We start from the raw sequence: 25,062 nt of genomic DNA, 5'->3' as shown, positions 1-25,062 counted from the left end.
TGGCTATAATTTTTTGGCTCTCTTCTAGTAACTGCACAAACTAAAACACTGTGGTCTTCTTGGTTGTTGCTGGATTACCTTCAGGACCTCTCTGATCCAGCCCTTAGACCTCTTCAGGAGAGAGAGTTGAACTCCAGGGTGCTCGGAGTGGTGTGTGACGGACCACAGCCCTCCCAGTGAGTGAGCTCCGAGCACACGTAGCTGCCTGCAGCACGTCTGGGTCTGCTAGGTTAATGGGACAGCCTGAAAATCCTGCCGTTCTTTTGCACTGTCAAATAGAAGTTTCCACTCCAGAGATAAACACCAACTCAGGACGAAGGCGAGTGGACACTAGTAACACCTCCAGCAGCAGCACGTCCCGTACCTCGTCTCCTGCTCAGGCACTTGTGCAAGGCTGACTCAAAGGGAACGGGCCGGCTGGTGAAGGAGAGCACCACCCTTGTAAGCACCTGGTGATGTCCTTGAAGGTTTTCCATCCAGACTGCCCTGAGTTCATGGGATTAGGCACAATTGCAGTCTAAATCCTTCCTGCTGCAATGGCCAGAGGTATTTCTTCAAGCTCATACTTCAGGTGGCGTGGCTGATGCTCACTTTTTCCTTCAGAGACGTGCTTCTTTCCCCCTCCCAGAAAAAAGTGACACTTCTTGAGATGTGCATAAGCTGCAACTTCAGCTAAACCCGGATCTCCCACATAACACAGTTGAAACATTGCCCTCTTCTAGTATCGAGTGACAGGCTGTGATAAATAGCCTGGTTTCTCTGACTAATATGTACCTAGTCGAATATTAATGAGCCAGCACACAGAAGCATGAACTGATCTTTTGTTTTTCATTAAGTGCGTAGATTAAAGAGATGTTATTTTACTGTAATGCACAGAATTATCTCATTTCAGCTTAGAGTAATTGTTAATCACATCAAATTGAAATGATCCTTGGTTTTGTTTTAAAGAGCATAGAAGAACAAGAAGTAGAGGAGAAACAGAAGTAGAAATGGAATGTGAGACTATAGTGAAAGTGAGTGAAACATTCCCCTTTTTATCTAGTAATGCTAATGTTGTTTTTATTTTACATGTCAAAACTAAGTCAGGAGCGTCCACAATTTACTGCCTGGTGGTTCTTCTGAAATCTTGGAGCATTTATAGCCCTGATTATTATCTGCTAGCTGCGTTAACGTATGCTGCCACTGGCCATTACATCCTTTTTATACTGGGAAAGCAATTTGTGGCTTCTTCAAATCATACCCCACCCCATTGTTTCCCTGCTTGTTTTATTTATTGCTGCTTTTGCCCCACCTCAGCGCAGCGGTCAGGGGCTGTGGGTAACAGCATGACGATAAAAGTTTTCTTTCCACAGCCCTCTGGGTCATCAGAATATCCTCTGTTCTCTGCTCACAGTAGCTGCAGTACTCTCAGATCAGAAATGTCTCTCTGAAGAGGTAAAGAAGGTTGATGCAGGGGGGAGGATGTGGGGGTAGGAACCGAGAGCATCTGAACGTTAAAGGTACAAGATGGAGAAAGGTGTTGAAGGGAGGAATTCTGGGTACCTCTGAAGATGAAGCTTACCAAGCAGAAAAATGAAGGATTTGTCATCTGGGACACCAGAATATGGGATAAAGAGAGGATTAACCAGGGCATCAGAGCAGGAGGAAAACTTGGGGGACAAAGAGAAAGAATTTATGAATGTGAATCAGTAAAACAGGATTAGCGAAGCCTAAAGGGGAAGATTTAGACGTAAGAGAGTGAGGTTTTCAGGGAGGAGGAAGGGAACAGAAGACAACTGGGGAAAGGCAGGCAAAGCCTGGAACAAAGATGAAAAAAGATTAGAAGAGTTTTTTCATTGCTTTATGGAAGGGCTGATGATTAGAACACGCTGATAGCATGAAGTATTATTTCAGGGGTATCTCTGCTATCAGGAGACATGATTATGTATTAGCAAACTTCCTGAAACCTCCTGTATACATGGTCGTGCCAGGAGGTCTTGAGCTTTCACTGTGAAGGGGGTAGCAATAAGCCACACACCTTTGTCACTGAATCGGTGAATCCTCCTTGCTTTGTATTGTTATTTAATATTTCACCTTCTGCTGCTTTCTTCTGGAATACTTTGATATGCTTTGCTTGTCTGTGGGGAGAGAATAGCCATGGCTTCTCAGTGAGGACTGTATTTGGTAACAAAACCTGCCTTTCGGCTGCCGTTACCTGGACGCAAAGGATTTTGGTTAATTACCAGGGAGGCAGTGTTTGCTTTTCAGTGTCCCCGGGCTCAACTCACCCACATACGCAGGAGTGAAAGGAGCCGTCTCAAGAGAGCTGCAGCTCCTCCTTGCTGCGGAACATCCTTCTGTGGCTTTTCACCGTCCCGCACAAGGTCTTAACAGTTGTTCTGTAATTCGTAGTCCTTCCTACTGACAGCCAAAGGTCAGTTTTGGGGACTACTCCTTGGTACCAGCGTTAGCAGCAGTGCACCTTCAGGAGCGGGGGAGGCACACGTTGGCTGTGAGCGCTGTTCTGCTCCCTGGCCAGCATCAGTGTGGTGGGGCCTCGTGCTTTCCCCCCAGGTTGCTTTGTCAGCCTGTCTAGGGTTGGGTTTGTTCGTTTGTTTTTTAAATACTTATCGCATATACTTCTACGGACGTGGGATTGTTTAGCCTGGAGAAAAGGAGGCTGAGGGGAGACCTTATCGCTCGCTACAGCTCCCTGAAAGGAGGGTGTAGCCAGGGGGGTCAGTCTCTTCTCCCAAGGAACAGGCGATAGGACAAGAGGAAACGGCCTCAAGTTGTGCCAGGGGAGCTTTAGACTGGATATTAGGAAAATTATTTACACCGAAAGGGCTATCAAGCATTGGAACAGGCTGCCCAGGGAAGTGGTTGAGGCACCATCCCCTGGAGGTATTTAAAAGACAGACAGACATAGTGCTTAGAGATACGGTTTAGTGATGGTTTTTGTCAGCGTTAGGTTGATGGTTGGACTCGATGATCTGAAAGGTCCCCTCCAACCCGGGCAATTCGATGATTCTAACTCTGTATGTTTGAGCTGTGCCTCGCACAATGCAGATCGTCTTCTATACGTCACTGAAAGGCAAATGTGAAGTAAATTTGACTCATTTATAATGTGTGACTATAATTTGTCAGGCTTTTTTGCTGTGAATCACCTTTCTCTGCCCACCTGGACACCGATACATTCTTCACGTATTTATACATACCATTACACGCTTTTGGTTTACTTTAATGTTTTTATTGTTACAAAATAAGTGATCGTTTTTTTGAACACTTGTAAAAATAACACAGTTCTAACTATTGTTTAGTTCTCTCATTGTGGTAAGGTTAGAGATTAAAATTGCTAGGCGGGGCCTTGATTTCATGAATATTGTTTTCCTCTTGGACACAGGCAAGGCAACTAAAGTTTATGTTTCCTGAGCAAAGTAGTTGTGACAAAAGAAAGTAGAGCCCATAATTACTATATTGGCGCCTTGACAGTATTCAAAAGAGTGACTTACTGAAGATGGCAGAATTAAATTGGCAATTGCTCACCAGGGAACTGGGATTTCTTTCTTGTTTGTGTTTAAGTGTCATGAGAATATTGATTTGTCTTCCTGAGGGATGTTCTGCCTTCCTTTTCTGAAAAGCAGGAGGATAGGAATAGAGCTGAGCTGCCTTGAAACAACTCTGGGAACATTTAGAAACCAGAAGTACTTGTTTTAGCTCTGTTCTCATCGTGCATCAGTTCCATTTGAAACAATATGAGGCTAACCCTGAATCAAATCAGGATATCTTGGGAGAATGGCGGGGACCTGGGCAATCCAAATGCTACTGCACAGTTAGAAGGAAATCAGACCGCAGAGAAGAACCTGCTGTGGCGTCGTGTAACCACTTATGCCACCGCTGGAATTATTCTTTCCTTCGCTTTGTCCTGCTCTCAGGACTTCAGCCTCATAGACTGTGTGAAGGGAACAGCGTTAGAAGCTATGCAAGGTGGAGTTACCGTTCAGTGTACCCTACCTGTGCAGGAAAATTGGGAAACAAAATGGATTAGCCCTGAGTACACGGGCAGCTCCAAACTCGGGTGAAGAGATCCATCACCCCAAGGTTCACCTCACTTCAAAGCAAATATGAGAATGATGGGAGGAAGACCTTTTCCCCTTTCTGCCCTAAGCTGTCAGTGCTGCATCCACAGGGTAAGGCATTTTGAATGCTTTGGAGTACCTGGATAGGAGGAGGGCAGGCTGTGCAGAAGGAAAGAGCCAAGTTTTCCCGCAGGCCATAAAGCAGAATCTCAGCTCTCGCTCCCGTGGAAGAAACCAGTGGCTTTGGGCTGAACGAGACTAATGACCTTAGGGAATATTTCTGAGCGGGAGAGGTGCATAATCCTTCGAAGCCATGATAAGAGCTGTGCGGAAATCTACAGAAATTACCTAAATTTACAACTTTATTCAGGAACTCTGAATCCACCAGTGACTAAATAAATATTAGTCATCTGTAGGAGGAACTTCCAATTAGTTAACAGTTACCTTTGTCAACAGCAGAAACCTAAGATAAAATTTTTGAGACAGAAGAAGAGAATGTAGACTTAGAAGTCTGGTCTGAACATGCAGCTCTCTCTCTTCCATGCAAAATGGCTTTCCCGCTAGGACGTTTTGGCCGGGTAGGGATGGCTCATGAGAGCTCTAAAAAGTAAGACCTAAAATCTTTTCCTACGCTTTCCTCATCCTTTAAGCCGTGTTTCAAATGAACACTTAAGTGCATGATAGAGTTTTTCAGTGGGGCTTCAGCCATAGGTAGGTGTTGTTGAGAATCAAGCTGGCGTTTTTTCTGAACCTGGATTTTTATAAGTCTTTTAATAGCTGTTACACACCACCAGAATTCTGCATGGTGCAATGTCAGCCTCCGTGTTTAATGACTGTATGGCCTGTGGGAATGATATTGCATGTGGTAGCTCACATTCTGACAGCTTTATTTTCACAAAGTGTTAATGCCTGAATAAAACATACGGCGTGGAGCTCATAGGACAAATGATTTCACAAACTGCTGATACTGAGGTTAGTATTTCTAGAAACTATTAGCGTATAGAATAGCTTATCTGTGGTCCTTCTTGAGTTTATTTGTATTAGTATATTTAAAAGTACTTGTTTGGATCGCAGTTTTATTCTGCAGTGTTATATAGGTCAGTGAGATCTCAGTGTAATATTTCCACTCTTAAAACTTTCCTTTCTGCTGAAAATTATGCGGGTGCAGTTTTCAAAGCAGAGATCGGGTTTCAGGAATCAGTATTCCTGACAGGACCGATGGCCTTGGTGGCAATTACACCCTTCCCTGTCCTTTTAGTAATACACCTCACACCGCAGAGCTTGGATGCTGCTGAAGTTGAGGTGTGATAGATGTACGAGCCTGTAATGCTAAGCAGCATGGAAATTGTAGAAGCTCCTGGGAGCGGTAACTCACTGTCAGTCTTTTTCTCGGGGAATCATTGTAATTCTGAGCAGGGGCTCACGCTCTCCATGGCATAATGGAATAAATTCTGCTGTAACTTCTCCCCAATTCCATGTCAGTGTTAACGTCTCCTTTTGGCCTGGAGTACCCTTCATTCCCATTTGTATTCAGGCAGACACTCCTGCGGCTCCCACTTGAAAATACTAATTGGTTGAAAATTAATTCAATTTTTTAAATTATTACTTAGCTTTTTTACTTTTTAAGTGAGGTTTTTTTTTTAAGACTGGGGTTAATTTCTTCTAGTATCAGCTGCCCTTTAATGGTTGCGACTCCCTCATAAGCAGATTTAGTTCAGTGATAGAAATCATTGAGGATTTTGCATAGGCCAAGATCCTCTCTATTGGCTGCTGCAGGAATTGATATAGTGTGAAAAAGCAATAAACCTGCTCATAGGTCCAGATCTTTTATGTGAAATAGGTGTCTGCTTTCCCACCCAATCTCCAGTAGAGTAGAGAGTACATATTGTAAATACGAACGTTGCCTGCTAAGAAGTTGATGTATTCCGTGCCCTGCTGCATTCCTTTTTGAAAAGTTTTCTGGGCGAGTAAGCTGGCTTCACCACCCAGTCGTCCCAGGCTGATCAGCTGTTACAGGTGCCCACCACGACAATGTCCATTTTCATGTCCAATTCTGGCCCCTCTCCTACAATATGCAGGAGATCAGGAAAAAAAATAAAATCTTTGATAAATATCTCACCAAGGACCCGTTTTGTACCTGTCGTCCCTGAACCAATTGTGTCTTTTATATGAATATTTCAGTAACGTGAATTTTTATATGAAATCTGTGTTTATGCCAGTAAAGTCATTATTTTGATTTACTTAAAAATAATCAGATGCCTTCCCATTTTGCCCCTGTTTTGTGAGTATGTGCATCCGCAAGCACACAGACACGTCATAAGAGGATTGACTTAGTGTTCACCCTTGTTTCCCTCCTATAACCATTTATCAGTAGTAGTGAGAGCACTTTTGTGATAAACATGCATATAATAGAGAACACTTTTTAGTGTCTTAAGAGAGTCACATATTGAGTGCGGGACACTGCCATTAGGAAATCTCACAGTGGCTAGGCTGAACGTTCAAGGGGATCTCTTTTTCTTTTGTGCACAGAAGTGTAATCCGCTATTTTCCGAGGATAAAAAGAGCTGTGTTACACGCAAAAAGCTGACTGCCCAATGCTCTGCCTTTTCTTATTTAAAAGTCCAATTAAGCATAGGGGAGAGGAGAGAGGAAGGTGGAACAGCTCTGGAATTGCTGGTGCAGCATGCAGAGAAGCCCGGCAGATAGTGAGCTGCTGCAGTTTGTCTGACTTTAAAGGAGCATCACTCTCGGGTACAATTACCTCCGACAGGCATCCTTTTCAACAGGGAATATTTCAGCTGCTTTTTTTCCGATTTCTGTGTCAGGAAGACACCATTCCCAAGATCTGTTTGAATCAGCTGAATGTTTTGTCTGACTCCTCGTTCATGCCGCAGGCAGAAAGGATTTGAGGAGAAAACACCTACCAATTAATGGCTGCACTTTTAAAATAATCCCAGGTCCCATCCTGGCTGCAGTCAGCCGCTGTGACTGATGTGGCAGTCCACGCTGTGTGCCTCTGACAGATGCCAGCGTGAACCAACTATAATGGTACAACTGCCAAACTGTAGTTTCAGTGTATCAGTGAAGCAAAATACGACCAGATAAGAGAAATTCAGTTGTCCTAAGATCTGTTCTGCAAAGGCAGCAAGACGTAAAAGGGTGGGCTGAAGCCTTTTTTGAGAGCCCAGAGCCACAACAGCAGGAGAGAGAGAAACTAAAAATGGTGCCTTCTCCTGACGTATAGACCAGATGTGCCTCTGCAGCCGGCCTCCCTCTCACTTCTAAAAGAGTAACTAAACTCTTTAAATTTCCCACCCACGTTTACCTTGCATTTGTAAATGATCCTGTTGCAGAATCTTCTTAATCAGCTGTCCTTCAGGTTATGTATGTTGCTCTCCTTTGCATTAATCACAGGACGTCTTTTCTTTTTTTGTTTGAACACGGTCGTACCGTACGATCGGAAAATGAATGCACTGCAAATGCAACGCTGCAAATTAAACACGTGGATAACGGCTTGTGGCTCCGGTAGTCGGTGTTAGCGTGTGATGAGAGAGAACAGTAAACTGAGAAGGAGTTCTCCTGTGAATTCAGTGCCCCCATTATCTCTCCTTCTTTATCCGAAGGGCTGAGGAAACCTTTTTTGTTAGCCAAGACAGCTTGGTGCTTCGGCTTAATTTTCATTGCATAATTTTAAATACAGATCGTGTCTACAGTGCTGCAATTAATGGATAGCCTAAAGACTTATTATTTCAAACTAATTGATATGTAAGAAAGTTTAAATAACCTAAGTGATAAGAAATTTTTAGGAATAACTTCTGTAACTAACTCAGAATAATCTTTTTACTGTTACATAGAGTAGCAGATGACTTAATTGTTCACTCACCATCACCAAGTCTAACACTTGTCTGTATTTCTATAGTTCTAAATACATTTCTGTGAGATGGGGAAAAGATGATATTTTGTAGTCACTGTTCTAAAAGGGTTTTTTGAAAATTAATAATCTCATTCATTTCTGATAGTTGTCTACCATCATTTGGAATACTCCCAAAATTCAAGACAGATTTCTGTTATCTTCCACAAAAATGTGCACTCTACGCATATTTTAAATAGAACTTTAAACCAAGCAACCAATGTTTTCAAAGTATTATTTTGCTTCCTTAAATAACTTGATCATTTATAAAAGGCCTTTATTTTTCTAGTGCTCATTAAACTTATCTTCAACTAGATTGTGATCAGAATTGGCATCAGAGACTACACTGTAAAGTTGTAAGACCTCTCTAGAACTTTTTAATGCTTTTGGAACATGTCAAGTACTGAAGTAATAATAAAATACTGATAGAGCATTGAAAAGATAAGTTCTTATAATGGAAAGAGCTTTTGTTCTACTGCCAATTTATTTTTTTCTTAAATAAGGTTTTGTGTGGTACAAAACTTTTCCAAGATAGAAGCTACCAATAGTGATACACGTAAATGAAATCAGATTAAAAACAAATCTGAGCTCTCAGGAGATCATGTTATACATTTTGATGTCATGCCTCTCAGTGGAAAAAAAAGCAAAGGACTTGGTGAAGTTCCATGAGATTCGTCTCGGTTCAGGCTTGACCCTCTGGTGAACTAAACTTGGATGAACTGTGTTAGCTTCAGAAGGAGAGAAGCCAGGGACTAAATCCAGCACGCACTGATGGCAGTACCAAAGCTCACTCTTCCTGTACTAGGCTTGAGTTCTGGATGAGGCCCCAGTGTGACCTCCACGTGCTGTGGCCCACTGACATCGGTGGGGAAGGGAGATACCAAAGGAACTGAAGTGGTTGTAAGCTGTAGTAGTATCTCTTATTTTCCTGTCTCTGATGGCTTCTAGGGAATTTGCATTTCCCTTTTCCTAGCAACAGGAAGGTCTGACCACAAAACCCAACTATGCTATTGGCAATATCATTAAGAGATCTGTTCAAGAGGACTTTAAGATGTCCAACTGCACAGCAAGATGAAAAGCATACCATAGTGCAGACTCAAACACACAAGCACTATGACACACCCGATTTCTGTCACCAGTAACTATGACACACCCGATTTCTGTCACCAGTAGCTCACTGAAGATATTCCACCACACCTGAGAAGAGCTGACCTCAGGATCTGTGCTGGCTGGTTGGGCTGCAGCATGCTCAGGGTGGTAGTCCTTCACCCACACTACGCATTAAGAGAGCAAAACACCTTCAGAGGTTTCCCTTCTTCATGGAGCTCAGGTTCTCAACAGAAACCACATCAGATTGTACGCAGAGAAAGGCGGGCAGGTCTGGACGCGAGAATGACATCTGACGTTCTCTGTGGGAAGTTGTTATGTCTACCTGTCTGTTGAAGCAGGCTTGGATTTTAAGCAGCAACTCGGTCCTGTTTCCTAGACTCTTTCATGCCTTGCAGTTTCCTTACATCAGTCAGACAAGAGAGTTGAAAATCCTGAACCTCTGACACACATCTTTTGCGCTTCTTTACGAGTCAGGTTACCTTCAGAGCTCTGCTGGGGAAGGAGTGTGCACTTCATGCCATTTTGTGCCAGCGGTGCCTTCCTTTGACCTGGTTGGTTTGGGCCTGTACTTAGATGGTTGACAGTTCTGTGGGTTCAAAAGCCATCAAAGTCAACCACCTTCTTCTTGTAGGCTTAAGTGAACTTTGGGTGTGCCCTTTAACAGGCAGGAGTTCAGGCTGCTCTGCACAGCAGTGCGACGGGCTTTGTCGTGTTTCTCTAGCTTTATGAAGTTACCTTATATGTCAGTTTTTGCATTGTGGGACGCTTGCTGAACGTCATTAAGTAAAGTCTTCTGCATGGTTCATTTAAATTTGATGGGTAATTAGAAAGTTGCCCGAGTTTGCAGTAGTCAGCGTTAATATGACCTTTGGAAAAAATGTTTAAATAAAAAACAACTGAACTGAAATATTAATCCCTTGAACTTAATCATGAGGATGGCTCCAATAACCTCCCATTGCATGGTACCACTTAATCCAGTAATAGCAGCACAGACAAGAAGAGGAGTGGTTTGTGTTTTTTTTCCTTTTAAATTCATTGTAGTATCGGGAAGTAAAACCCCTCAGGCTATTTTTAATTAGGTTGAACCTCTGGGCAGTGCCACTCTTACATTAAGCTATAAAGTTTTTAAGAGTTGCAGTTAAAATTCCACACTAATTTTGCTGCTCAAGTCAAAAAAAAAAAAAAAAAGTGTGTTGTGTAATACAGCATGAAACGAGAAGTGGTGGATATATGGATGAAACAATGGTGGAAGTAGAGAGACGTGAAGATCATGGTAACATATAAACACAGAGCAGCCGTAGATGGTCTCTGTATCCTTAGTAGCAATGACACGTCTCCATTTGATGGTCATTAGATAATAATGAACGTATACATCAATATATAAATTTGAATCAAGTCCCAACTTTTTGTCGTTGTTAAACTCAGCCTCAAAACTTTCCTGATATTTGGAAGTACAAAGGCTAAAATACTGAACCATCATTTCTGGAAGATGGAAAATGAGGGACGGTAGCTCCGTCTTTGCTGTTAAACTTCTGCCAGGTCCTGAATAGATTTTTTTCGTTAGCTTGTTATGTTAGAAAATAATGGGTCCGTCACTAAATTGGCTCTTCTCTGCTAATAGTAAAGAGGAAGCCAGATTCGTGTTGTTAATGAGTTAGGAAATATTTTGGACTAGCCTTCGTTGTTACAAGGGCTCACAGAACTGCAACTACTTGAAAAGATTTTCAAAGAAACTTCTAAGGCTTTGATCTTGATTCAGAGAGTGCTTGCTTTCTAGTCTAAAAACATTCATTTTTAACAGGATATTAACAGAAGGGCTTTCTGCTCAGTAATTTTCCAAGCAGGCTTTTCAATGAGGCTCCATCCTGCGGAGGGTTTCTGATGTGAAGAGGTATAGTCAGTGCAAGGTAAACTTCAAAGTGCAGCAGAAGGATTTATCAGTGAGATTATTTTTTGAACTGATGATGCCTCACTTCTAAACCTCAGTTCTAAACCTAAACCTGTTCCCTAACAGTTATCAATGGCATGGAAACTACCGTGAGCATGTATCTTGGGAACCGCGCCGTCTCAGCATACACAGACCTCGGTGTATGTTAGGAGCTCTCATTACTGGAAACAGGCTTGAGGGTCTGGGCTGTGCAGGAAGGGCAGAGCGGGATATCGCAGTGAAAGGAGGTGCCAGACTTAATCATAGGACGACTCTGTTCCTTTTCCATTGAGTAGCACAGTGATGCCACTAGAGAGAGACAGAGAAATAGATTATTTATTTCCTTTTCATTGTCGTATTTGAGAAGAAATCTCTTTGTTTGGAGGGAATTTTCTGCGATACTGATGGGACCTGTTAGAGATGTCCTGCCAAGAGTCAGACACAGGCGACACTGTAATTATCTATTAGCAAGGTGGATGTGAGAGACTGAACACCACTTTGTTATACTGTATTCAGAGTTCCATTTAGGCGAGGATCCAGAAGCTGCGGTGAGAGTTTTACCACATTTTTTTCAGATCTGTACTTCATCAGCTCCTGAGCCCTCACGCAAGAGGCCTTAAGCACCTGAAGCTTTCATTTCTTCTCTTTGTCTGCTTCCAAAAATAACCAGAATCCCTCGCTCTGCGGGACAGCACCACTTTTAGGCAAAATACATTATCCGTAAAGTGGCCCCGCGGATTCCAGGGGCCCCTGGAGACATCCCGCTCAGCTGCCGTGGTGCTGCACAGCTCTGAGAGTCCCGCATTCTCCAGTCCACCCGGGATTTGAAATATTTCTGGAATATATTGTTGCTGTTATAACCTCAAGATGTCACTTAAAAGGAGTTTCCAAGGGACTGTTATGACCTCTTGAGCTGAGAGTTACAATACTGCTACTCTTCCAAGGCCGTGTGCTGTTGGACAGTCAGCTGCCTGTTCACAGGGTGCCTTGGAGGCATCGTGGAAGTGGAAAAAATCACTCATTAGAAGGTGCACTGATTTTTTTTAGTTGTTTGTTTTCAATTCAGTATCCAAAATATGGACAGCACTCTGTAAAAGGACCAGTTAAGAAGCTCTATTTGAGCTATGTCACTAGAGTTATTTATCTTGGATCCACCCCAATAAAGTAAGGGCAGTATCTGATGATAGATGAGACTTCAGTGGAGTTTCTCTGGATTTACTGCATTGAAACTGAGCAGATTCACTTTTGCTTACAGTGAAGCTAACTTACTCCAGTGATAATGAAAAAGAGCAGAATCTATCCTTAAAATGTTATACGTGCTCATGGAAAGGCGATTTTTTTCCCTTTCATATCAGCTCAAATTATCTTTATTCATATGCATCATGAGATGCATAGGTCACGTATTTATAGAGTCATCAGGAAAATAGTTGACAGCTTAAGAAAGCATTTTGTCCACAAAAGGAAACAATTACACAAAATAGTCTTCAGAAAGAAGAGTGATTCCAAGTATACAGCTTACAAGGCACAGAGCAGGGCTTTGCATGAGAATAAACTGCTCTACTGATGAAGAAATGGGAAGCAAAAGTTATCGTAAAGAAAATCCTCCCATAGAATTCAGCACAAGCTGTGTCTTTAAAGAAAATGCAAGAGGTCTGAAAATGCTACTAATAATACAGCTGCCAGTAGGAAAAGATGACCGGTTTAGGCTTTTGCTGTAAGAAGCTTCCCTAACGCAGAAGATCTTAGCAGAGGTACAGTACAGGCAGATGTATATAAAACATATGTATAACCTGGGCAACACTGTTGGGCATCTCATCGCTCAAACATTTATTTTTTAATGAGCTCTTGGAATAGACGTTGGTTTACTATGCAGAAGGAAGATACGGGTTTCTTTATGAGAGTGTTAAAATCTAGGAGCCCAGGTCCCAGGTTTCTTCACAGTCCCATTGGTTTAATTGAGGTTGCAGTTAATAAAGGTGGAGACGCAGATTGACGAAGGCCCTAAGGTTACAGTCTAATGCCTTGAGACAGCAGATATTAAAGGACTCATTTATATGGGGACTTGTTGTACATTAGGGAGGCACAGCAAATCACCCTGGCTTTAACAGGAAGAGATGCGAAGCTGAAACACGGAAGATAACAGGGGAAGTCCGAGGGGGAGTATATGAATAAGGTAAGATAACTCAGTGTACAGTTTCTAGACTCCTTGGCTTGCGATGTGCTTCAGGTGCTACAGTGGTGTTTTCAAGCCCATCTTGGGGCAATTTCTGAAGGAAAGCAAGTGGACTGTGCAACCTGTCGACATAGGAAGGCAGGGGGGGATCAGTCAAAAATACAACCCCTGCAGAAGCAGAATAGCATGGAGAGCGTGCAGGGTTGGAATTTCGACTCGGTGTGTTCGAGTCGAATTTAGTTTAATTTCATGCTCAGCTATATTGTCTAGGAGTAGCTATGTTAAGCCCAAACGTTAACACGGCGGCATGTTCTTTTTTGCGCTCGCTTGAGGTCACTGGGAGAAAAAGAAAAAGAGAGCATTGAGGTGCTCTCTGCGCATGTAGAGATGTTAACTCCTTTCCCAGGCCTAGATAAACAGCTTCGCAAGAAACTGCATTTCCCAGCTGCTTTCTTTGGGCTATTCTTCCACGTGGCAGAGGTGGGTATATCACTTTTGGAAAGGTCTGGCAGAGGAGTCCCAGGTTCTCCTCAAACCCGTCACCCTCACTGCAAGTCACTGTCTTCTGCGGCCCCCCATAGCAGGCTGATGGCTGCAGAGGGACTGCGGCCACAAGGCGCGAGGACAACTAAGCAGTGGCTACTCCTTTGCCTTCCCAGCAGAAATCTGCTTAGTGGAGGGAATAACACGGTCCTTAATAAGAAGCTCCTTCTGTTTCCAATTAAACAAAAATTGCTGCCTGTAAATCACTTGATCCCTGAGCTCTGTTCCTGAATTTCACTCTCCCTGTTACTGAGCCTCCATCTGCTTTTAACAATTCTTGCTACTCATATGTCTTTTAATGCTGTATCCCTCCAGAATGACTTTCTAATTAAGTAAGCTCTGAAAATGAAAAGCAGCAGAACAGCAGCTTGCTTGCTCCCTGTACCCTTAATCTGGGAGTCCTCTGTGTGCTGTTTTGGAAGCTAAATTGAGGTCGCTGACATTATGCATATTTGTTGTCTGATGCAGTCGTAAAAGCCCCCAAATTCAAACTTATCTTTAGACACACGGGTCAAACGTTTGCAGGAAGAAAAGTCGCTCTTTGGACCTTCGGGAGATTGAGAGAAACGGGAGGAGTGAGAAAGGGGCCACAATGGCAGAGCAGGATTTCTGTTGTAATGTGCTCTCACTGGCCAGCGAGAAGATCGGTGTCGCTGCTGTTAAGAAAATAAACACCTCCAACGACACGGGAGAAGGAAAACGGGAGCTTTGCTAAACAGAAATATCCTGTAGAGGTTGCCGTCCCCCTTTTGTTACAAATCGTGTAGTAACCGGTTACTGCCTCTTGTCAAAATCCATTCTGCTGAGAAGAAATGAATGCAGTTGAGCTTCTCATCAGTAAAACAAAAAGAACAGGTATTGGTTATGGGGAATTAAATACTACATTGCACGTGGGTAGTGCTGCGGTAATTATGGATACAAATCAGTATCACGCTTCAACTGGTGAATAAATACAATAATCAAATACCAAAAAAAGTCATTATTTTGCTATTTTGCTGCCCTTCCTTAAGGGGAGATGGCGCAACTTACAAATTTTTCACATTTGGACTCAGAACTCAAATGTTGTTAAAATACCTGTGCAGCCTGCTCTGGGTGACCCTGCGCTGGCAGGGGGGTTGGACTAGATGATCTCCAGAGGTCCCTGCCAACCCTATGATTCTATGAAAATCTTTTTAAAAACTTGAGAATAAAGAGTTTGCGGTTGGAAACGTCAGACATCGTTGGAGGTACCAAACTGTTTAGTCCTCAGAGTGCATTTTTACCTGGATCGTTGAGCCAGGGTTTTTTGAGTATTTTTCATTCATAATTCAGTGCACCATTCAGAGCAAAAACGAGTGTGATCAGGGAAACAAAGTACTTAACGAATAGTGGAAAATGAGACAGATTTGAAAGGAGGGATAAAAGAAATGCAAAACCCAAAAAAATGGCCTTACAGAAAAATTGCAAGTGGACTAGAAAACCTGAGACCTAAAAAAGTTGATTTTGAGTCAGATCAAATTTTTGCAGTGGAAGAACTTAATCAAAACAAAGATGGCCATAATGAATGGTTTTGATTCAACAAAATTGCATTTTGGTGGGGTTTTTTTTCCTCAAAATGTGTAACCAGTTGTATTCCATACATAAATTTATCAAAACATTTTTGCTTGAAGTTTAATTCTTGAGATGCTTTTTAAGTAGTGACCCTTCTGTTATTTTTGAGCGGAAAATATATTTTAAAAAAATACGTGAGCTGGAATGAATCCCAGTCTGTGTGGAAGTGGGTGGGTTTTGCATCAGATAACCACCTCTGGCACGGGATCTTCCATCAGGAGAGTGGTGCTGACCAGGCCGTGACGGTCACACCGCTGCGCAGACCAAGCATGCAGTATCTCAAGCTGTATGGGGAAGGAAGAGAGGGGAAAATTGTTTGAAAAACACTTTCATCGCTAACTTCCGAAACACCACTTTTAAGGTACAACGGGAAGGAGCGGCAGTGTTTGCGTTAACAGCTTCAAAGGTGTTGCTGTGGCAGGAAGGGAGATGGGCTGGACGTGGTTTCCCCCACAATTTCCCTTTCCCTTGGGGTGCCGGAGGGAGGGGGAGGAGGTCAGATGGAAGCGGCGCTGCCTGTCGGCCAGCTGTGCGTCCGCCTCGTGTCTTCAAGCCATGGAGCCTGGCTGCAGGGTACGTGCAGTAGACTTTCACCAGACTCTGGCAATAGCAGCAGCCCACAGAGGCATTCCCAAACTCGCCATGTGTGTGACAGGGTCACCTTTTAGTCCGCTGCTTGTTTTTAATGCACACAGTAAGGTCTCTGCTTCTCACACCTGAGGTCCTAGACGCGGTTGCCATTTCTGTTTGTGCAGATACCTGCTTCCCACAGCTTGAGCTACTGCAAAACTTTTCTTAACTTTGCTCTACATCTGAAACTTCTGGCAGCTCATTATTAGATTCTAGTATCTCATTAGCCCCGCTTGTTTGCTTATCCACAGTTATCTTAAAACAATCCTGAAATGCAAAAAAAGGATTCTGCAGCAGGAAAGAGGGAGGAGATGGATTTCAGGTAGCGAGAAGGGAGAGGAGTTCAGTATTTGAAGCTTAAACTTGGGGACAAGATAATATGAAACACCATAAATGTGGAATAATTAAGGATTAAGGGGTTCAACATATTTATTTTCTTTTTTAATTTTCTAATTTTTTTTAACCTAAACACTCTCTGTGAACTTCGGGCCTCCTGGTAACTTGTGTTGGCAGCACGTTGCGTTTTTCATGTGATCATTTTATTTTTGTTCTTGGTAGAAACAGAAGTTCATTAGATCACATTGCAAGTATGCAAAAGTCTACAGGGGCTTGATCGGGATAGCCTGAAACCGCAGTTCCTGCTTCTGTAATTCTTTATTGATCACAGTTACTTTTTTTAATGCTCTGGTCACTATTTTAATGCTATGCTATGTTATTTTGGTAGCTTTAATAGTAACAGCTAGGTACAAATGCTATAAATACTTTTAATAATACCACCCGTTGCCTTTTCTGAGTGCATTTTCCGTGCTTTAAGCTGAATGACCATATTCGCTTTCCCCTCCCACATTCCAAGGAAGGGTTGCTGAGGCCTTTCCCTGAAGGATGACCCTTTTTGGAAAGGGGTTGTAGCCCCGGCTGCCGATGAGCCCTTTGAATGGAGAGGGAATGAGAGTCCATCAGCTGGGCAGCTGGCTGGCCGCCAGGAGCCCTGCTCACTACGGCACGGGCTTACTCACGGAAAGCCCCGCTCATTTTCCATCCCCAAGGCCCCGGGGCTGCATTGGTTGTAGTCGAGGGTCAAAGGATTGGGTGGTGGGCAAGCCCAAGCCCCTGCTCGGTCACCCGTGCTGCCTACCGGCTGGCCGAAGTCCGAGGGGTGCCTCAGGCACGGCTTCCCTGTGGAAACCCTTGTGGGGCAGAGCTAACAGAGGCAGGACAGTCGCAAACAAAGCCCCACCGTATCTGCTGTTACTTTGAGCAGGACAGCTTGGTGACCTGGTGATCCGCAGCCCATTCCAAGCCTGTGCTGGTATATGTCTAGTTTGATAAGCGATCACATAAATGGAGTGGGGGAGAGCCCTTTCAAACCCGCAGCAGCTGAGGATGGCACCTCCTGAGCTTTGATCCCTACCTAAGCATCATTTCTCTCCTTCTGTCGCTTGGAGATATAATACCGGTACGGCCCGATACCGATGTGAGTATCAGCTGATGTTTTTAGCTAGCACTCTTGTGTAAAAAATAAAGGGAAGCGTATATTCAAGAGTTAGAGCTTCTGACCACAGCCGTCAAGAGCGACTAATGCATTCATCTCCTGTCCCCAAGGACCCCGCTGCAAACACATAATGATGGCTCCAAGTTTTAAAGTATTAACCCATTGCCTGTAAATAAAGTACACAGGAGTGTGATTTACCTGAACAAGAAATAACGTTTCCAACCCTTGTGGGATACTAAAGCCGCATGGAGGTGACATCAGTAAGTCATTCTTGTTGGGGGTTAAAGAAAGGACAAAGGATCTATAAGAGGGCAGATAGTGAGATAACGGAAGAAGGTTGTTATGTGTTAATGGGAACAGTGGTCTAGATAATGATCTGCCCGTCTAATCATCATTCTCATTTTCCCCCCCTTGTCTGGCTTCAAAAACCTAAAAGCAAGTGTAGGTCACCTTGTTTAGTAGGTAGAGAGCAGAGAAGTCGGGGTAGACGGACTTGTGATGGGAAGCAACCCAAGGGGACAGTAACCTGGCAGGTGAGGCCACGCAGGGCCGGAGACTGGTGGGGCGCTGGTTGTGCAGAGAGGTTTTTACTTACGCACACGCACACTGACACGGCACTTTGTCGTGCCATCAGCAAATCAAATAAAAGACAGACATGACAACTGCTACTAATGGGAGGGCAGCTTTCCATTAGTGAATGCGCTGTAATGTCCCTGTAAAGCCACAGAATGTGGTTATCGTTGTCTAATAGAAGGATACTGAGGCTTTTTTTTTTTTTAAAAAAAAAAGCTATTTTTTTTGAGCCAGCTGGTTTTAAGCAGCCAACTTGTTTCTTTAACCTTGACCCACAGCTGTTTGCCTGTGGCCGGTGGCTTAAGGAGAAGTGCGGCCAATGCACCGTGAGGCTGTCGTGGGTTTGCCAGCCCCGGGCGCGCTGAGGAGGACTTCAGCGAGGGGTGAGGCCTGCAGTGGGATGGCTGCGCTGCGCCCAGCCTCACCCGTTGTGCTCTTCGTTGCAGCTGGAGTCTCGTGTGATAGCGCGAGGGTCAGGGAATGGGCTCTGAGGTGCTCAGCTGAAGCTGAGCAAGGGAAAGGACCGACACTGCCTTTGAAATCAAAAAGAAAACCTAATTTTTAGACACTGTTGTAGTTTTAATCAACCCTCCCTGTCTACTGTCTGCTCCTTCTCAACTAACTTCAACCTTCTCGTGATTAGATACCTGCATAGACTGTCTCTGGAGACACTGAAGAGAGAGAGGCAGCTCCAGATTCATGTCTTTTCTATTAAATGCTTGACTTAAGGGGGGATTATCCACTGGAGGCGCGTTAGGAGCTGAGTATTAGACACAACCGCTATCTAACAACATGCTTATGGTTGCACAGGGTTCAGATAGCGTTCAGTTTCTGAGGGATTTCCAATATTTCTATTGCTCTTAAACCTAATTAAGCAAATCAAGGTTCTGAAGGTAGTTGAGAGCCAGGAGACTTTCTCTGACTTTTGATTTTACATACCTCCTTTTATACCTGAGGTGCCCAAAATTTACAAACTCAGTAATTCCATGTATGACAATGAGATGGGGAAATGCAGCAGCCCATCTCTGGCCCAGACACTCCTGCGTAAAGGAATTCGTGCCCTCTTATAAGGGTTTGTCTTTCGATACAGTGGAGCCTTTCCCACGATTCCTGGACTTATGAAAAATATTGTACACAGAGCTGCCTGTCCCTGCAGCACGGCGGTAGACCTTTTGCCTAGAACGTAATCTTTGGATTTGCAATATGACCGAGGTGAGCGCCGTGCTGCCATCACTCTGAAGCAGAGACCAGTGGAGAGGTAGCCTCTCGGTGGTTGAGAAGCTCGTTGGGCAGCAGGCGCAGAGGCCTGGGGCTGCAGGGATGTGAGGGATGATCAGCATCATCCATGGGTTTTTCCTGCCAACCACGCACCAGCGCAGTTCCTCTGATCATACGTGTACTCTTGGAGGCGTTATCAAAATGGAGACATAAGGGGGATCCCTTCAAAAATTTCTATCTAGACATAAAGTCAGAAAACAAAGTTCATGAAAAAAAGGAAGGTACTGCCTGACAAAGGGGTGTTATGGTAGTGATTGTCTAACAGTTGATACAAACCTACATTTTAGAGTCGGGGTGTATTTAATGCCAATCATTTGTGCCTCAGACTCGCTGTTTGTCAGCACTGTCACGCCAGGGCGGGAAACTGAGGCCAGAGGAGCAGGAAAATTGTCAGAAATAAGGCAGGAAAGAGCTTTAGCAGGAGAACTGCAAGGAAAAAGCCAGATCGTAGATCCTGAGGAAGAAAAGCTGCAGAATTTGTCTAATTAAGGAATGTAGAACTAGACCAGGTGAGCTAAGGACATTGATTTGCACATCAGGAGAAAGGAGAAGAGGCCTCACAAAAATAAAATCAGAGATGCAGGATGAAAACCAGGACAGAAGCACGGGGAATGGGATTGGAAGGGCTCAGAGGGAGGGATAGCGGTAAAGTCACACGCTGTGGACCGACCAAGGATTTTAAGAGTAGTATAGGTCCTAATGTTCCAGGGAAAATTTGTATTAACCTGTTGAGAGCCGTCGCAATGGGGTGAAGGAGACTTGAAACTAGACAGGACAGACTCAAGCACAGAGCTGAAGGTTCAGAATTCATAGCACCTTTATGCATCCGGGAAAAAATATAGCTCAAAATCCAATTGCCTGAGAAACTGTTGTGAAACTGCTGCAGCTACAGTTAGCAGAACCGGACTGACTCCCTCTTTTAAGAAGGTGGGTGGTTGGATGGATGGATGGATGGATGGATGGATGGATGGATGGATGGATGGATGGATGGACGAACGGACAGAGCGGGTTTGGCTTTGGAACTCACCCCTTCTGCTTCCTGCCGTGCTCGTGTTGGTCATGATGAAAAAATTGGCTTTGTCTTCAGTCGAAACCTCCATACACGATTATGTTTTTTTAAATAATGGATCGTGCAGATCCTAACATGGGCGCTAAAAACAAAGGCTATACAAATAAATACTGGGAAAGGGCCCACAGCTTCCTGAAGACTGATAGCCAGATTTCTTTCTGCATGCCTTTTGCATCCTGTTGATGATATGACACTTTTTCCCCAGTAATGTCCAAGACACATACTGCATTAATCAGATAATGTAACTTTCCATGATCTAGCCCTAAGAAATGTAATTTAACTTTTTTTCCCTCCCTCTTTGATTCCCTTTGACAACTGACTTTTTCCTAATGGTTTCTCCAACCCAAGAAATCTGGCAAAAGTTACTATATTGTTCTCAGAGCAATGTTTGCGGTGTGATTAATGTGTGATTAGCTACCTGAAGCTTAATTAAGGCCTGGCTTTTTCAAAGGCTCGTCTGTGATCCATACTGCACTTGAGTTGGGTGTTGTGAAAGCCAGTGGGAGTATGGACACCAGTACAGTTAAATCCATGTATATTTTAAGGATTTGGGTACCCAAGGATGGTACCCAAACCCAGCCTTACGCACAAATGGCCGCACATTCCTTCAGCTTTGCCATGACTGCATGGAAATCGATAGGCGTGTTGGATGTGTGGCGCTAATACGGAAAAGGAAGGAATATATTCTGGGATCATGCAAAAATGCATTATTAATTCCCCCCTCCCCACCCCCGCCTCGTGTGGTGTGTTCCCCATACTGTAGCACTGGTCACATCAGATACACCTGAAGACAGCTTGTCTCTTTTGTTGTAGTTGCAGGTGGAACTTGATCAGGAATATCAAGACAAATTCAAAAGACTGCCTTTGGAAATTCTGGAGTTCGTACAGGAAGCCATGAAAGGGAAAATCAGTGAAGATGGAGACCACAGTTCTGCCCCCTCTTCCCTGGCATCTGACAGTGGAAAATCAAATCATAAACCTCTGCAAAGTGAAGAGGAATTGGAAGAAGAGAATCCGGAAAAAGTATTTGATACTACTTTTTAACTGCCCAAGCAACAATCAGCGCGCCAGGGCGCACCGCTCCCCAGCTGCCCGTCTCCGCTCTCCCGACGCGAGCTGCCGCTGCCACGCTTCGGGAGGCAGGAGGAATCTGCATTCGAGTGCACATTTCCCAAAAGGAACATTTTATAAAAAGTATTGTGCAAAGGTCTTCATTCTCATTCTTCATCTTATTATTATTCTGAAGCTTAGTGCAGCTGTAATGGGAAAATTAACGTTAACCATCCTCTCCTCTTTTTCTTTTTTTTCTTTTTTTTTTTTTTTTGGCCAATTTACAATGGGTAATTTTCTGGCCATGTTCACTGTTAAGAATGTTTAATGAAGACCAGTGTATTGTACAGAGACAAATGTGTGCGGATTTCCTTTTGAAGTGCCAGTGCAAAGTGCTCCAAACTAATACAGATCCTAGAGAATATTATAACAGTACTTAATCTTATTTGTTTCCCTCTTTATAACTGCACCTTGACAGCCGTACCGTCATTTTACATTTGCACTGAAACATTTAATCCTTTTTAGCTTTGCAAGCACTGGTGGCTTGCTGTCTTGATATTCTGTTTATCACACGGAAAGAAATATATTTGCTGCTGAAAATTCTTGGAACTGTGGGGACAAGAGGCAAACCCAGAGAAGAACTCTGCCTGGAGACTGTCGGTGTCTGTGTACCTCTGTGTTTGTTACACTGCGTGAGTGCATATATGTTTGTATATAGATATATATATATAGCTATATGTGCACACACATCCGTCCATATACACACACGGCAGGTTTCTGTTTGAAGTCGGCGTGGTCTCTTGGCCAAGTGAAACGTTTCAGGGATACGTGAATAGAGAGAATCTTTATGAAAGCGAACAGCTGGGTTATACTGCTATAAAATAGTCATTGAATCATAAAATTCTTTTTGTGGTGTTAGTGTTGTAAATCACAGTAGGTTTAGAATATAAATTTGATATATATTTTGCAGACTCAAAAGTATTGATTTTAAGTATCATATTTTAAGCTTACTGAATTTGATAGGATTATAAAATGTTTAGGACTACAGTATTTGAAATTTAACAGAATCTTCCATTATTTTTAAGACTGAGGCTCAGTTTTACTAAGGTCTGAAATTGAAAAGCAAAATATAAAAACCTGATCACTGTTATTTAAAAACGTATATTAATCTGTTTAACTGACTTCTTAAAATAAGAACAATCAAAAGTTAATGTACTGTACGATACGCATGAGAGAAGTAACAGCACATTTTGAGAAATTTATATCAGACGACAGAGAGACGTTGTGAAAGTCAGGATCTTTGAAGAGGTAAAGAAATGCTATTCCCTGGATTCCCACTCTAACAGAGACAGGAAGGATGAAACCTTACAGAGGGATTCTGGTCTGTGCCCCAGCCAGGGCGTAGCGCTAAAGGCCTTTCCCTGGGCCAGGTGGTGAAGAGGCGTCTTAGGGCGAAGGGTGAACTCGCTCCAAAGACGGCGATCAGCGTCGAGAGGCTCGATCCTGCAAACTCGCAGACCTGCCTTTTCCTGCGCAGCAGCGGGCTCAGCGCAACTCTTCTGGGGAAGAACCATCACGTACACGTTTGCAAGATCGGGGCCTTACTTTGTATCAAAAAAGCAATCGGAGAAAGCAGTCCATCGCATAGGGAGGCATTTTAATACATCGTAACACTTAAGTTACTTTACTTCTGTTCCCTCAGGATTTTAGTACTTTAAAGTAACTTATTTTATTTAAATCGAAGCAATAAAATACAAATCAAGCTTAAGTTTTCAGTTAACTAATGGTGTGTATATATATATAAGTTCAAATCTTGGAAAACAAACAGTATTTTGATGTTTCTTTTTTAAACTTAAAGCAGAAAGACAGAAAAATTGCACATTGTTTGGAGGTCATATTTTGGATTAAACTATTCTGGTTGATGATGATGAAATTAGTGAATGTGAAATTCAAAAATCTGACTTTCATCTTAATGCTAGGAAAGGTGAATCGAATCCTCTGTTAATCCTTGTTTTGCACTTTGAAATCAATCACTCATGAAGAACGTAGAGAGTCAACGTGTAATGCTGCATTTTATAAAGTAAAAAGGACATATTGTCTAAACTATTTAAATAAAACCAAACCTGATAGCAGTGTTCACAATAAAACTGAAGGCTCTTGCATTATAGAAGCCGTTGTGCAGCGCAGGCTCTTTGGTGAAATCTTAGCTCCTTTGAATTTCAGCGCTACGTTCCCCTGGACTTCAGCGGAGCCAGGACTTCACCGCAGCCTTCGAAGCAACTTGGGCAAATACCAATTAACCTTTTATTTATATTTAAAAATAAAGGAATATACCGGTTGGATTAAAGATACTATCAGCTGTAGTCATTTTACAGTACGTTTGTATTTGATCATTTCCTGTACTCACATTTTTTTATATCTGTACAGTGCCACTTTCTGCAGGTGTAAGGTAGCGTGTAATACTGTACATCTTGCATCGTTCAAACTATTTCAGTGAAAACAGATATCATTTAATATTGATATTACTTGAACTAGAGTAAGATAATGAAAAAAGGGTCTTTATGATGTGCAAGTCTTGTGCCTTTTATGTATTTGCCTTGTTCCGTGTTGAATGTGTGGAAATGCTGTATCGTGGACTTTCTGCTGTATAGAATAGAGCTGTCTATATTAAACTAGGTCGTGCACTTCAGATATCTTTACACTACTGAAAATAGCTTGGTTTTGGCAGTATAAACAGAATTTTAAAAATTCTAATGAAGGCCAGACATTTTAGATTTAACATGTTCATAATTATGTTAATTAATGCTCATGTATTAGCTAAACATTCACTGAGAGATAACTAAAGGGACATCATTGCTTGCCTTTCTTTGAAATCAGTGTTGCTCTTGTACATTGTATTAATAGTGTCCGTGATTGATTAGTCCTTGATGATTTGCTTTCAAAGTAGGATGAAATATCTCAGTTAACATGTATATATTTTTCGGTTCCTCGATCTATGGTTGTTTCAGAGGCATAATTCACATTTTTGTAAAAATTCTATGCAATTTTGTGGCATGATGTTTCTTCCACTTGTAATTTTATGTGCTTACGTTACAGATCCAAAGGACAAATAAAAATTTCTTAACACAAGACGGTTGTTTGCTCTGTTCCTTGACTCAAAAGCCTCACTCGACTCAGGAGACCTTACTGACCTCCAAACCCTTACCCGGTCCCCTTTGCTCCCGGGAAGTCACCGAAGGTTCCCCGAAGGTTCTTGTGTTCCCAATGAAGAGAACAAGAAATTGCACGTGCCTGGGCATTCCCCGCCCCTCCCAGCAAAGTGTGCGTTTGCTGGTGCTCTCAAACAAGGGGAAACCCAAAAAGTGCAGGGCAGCCGATGAGCTGGTAAGAAGATTTATTGGTTTACAGGACAGGCTTTTGTAGGACAGGAATTGCATGATTTTCAGCCATACCCGTAAACTGCCTCGACAAATTGCAGCGGCCTTACTTCTCTTCCCGCGCTCCAGCTGTTTCACTCGCCATCTACGCAGTTACGTATGTGCTGTGAAATGTGCCTTTGCTGGGGGCTTCCACTGAGAGCATTGGAAAATAAATCGATTCCTTTGGCTTTTGACTTTCCTTACCCTGTTTAATTTACAATGTAAAAAATTATCTCGGGG

At 43.0% G+C, this 25,062-nt stretch overlaps 1 protein-coding gene across 4 annotated transcripts in view; it reads left to right on the top strand.

Annotated features, from left to right (window-relative positions):
• Positions 1-24,530, top strand: part of PLCB1 (phospholipase C beta 1) — a 399,913-nt gene extending 375,383 nt beyond the window's left edge. The window contains exons 32-33 of one of the 4 annotated variants that reach the window (XM_074578488.1): positions 949-1,013; positions 21,167-22,521. In XM_074578488.1, coding sequence (XP_074434589.1) covers positions 949-987 — 39 coding nt within the window. In that variant the 3' untranslated portion in view covers positions 988-1,013; positions 21,167-22,521. Of the gene's footprint in view, positions 1-948; positions 1,014-21,166 lie in introns of all 4 variants that reach the window. The other 3 variants (XM_074578489.1, XM_074578486.1, XM_074578487.1) reach the window with 3 other exon arrangements.
• The last annotated feature ends 532 nt before the right edge of the window (positions 24,531-25,062 follow it).

This window comes from Larus michahellis, chromosome 3, assembly GCF_964199755.1.
Source record: "Larus michahellis chromosome 3, bLarMic1.1, whole genome shotgun sequence".
Taxonomy (NCBI): domain Eukaryota; kingdom Metazoa; phylum Chordata; class Aves; order Charadriiformes; family Laridae; genus Larus; species Larus michahellis.
Note: the sequence above shows the minus strand (reverse complement) of the source record. Positions and strands in the feature narration are given on the sequence as shown.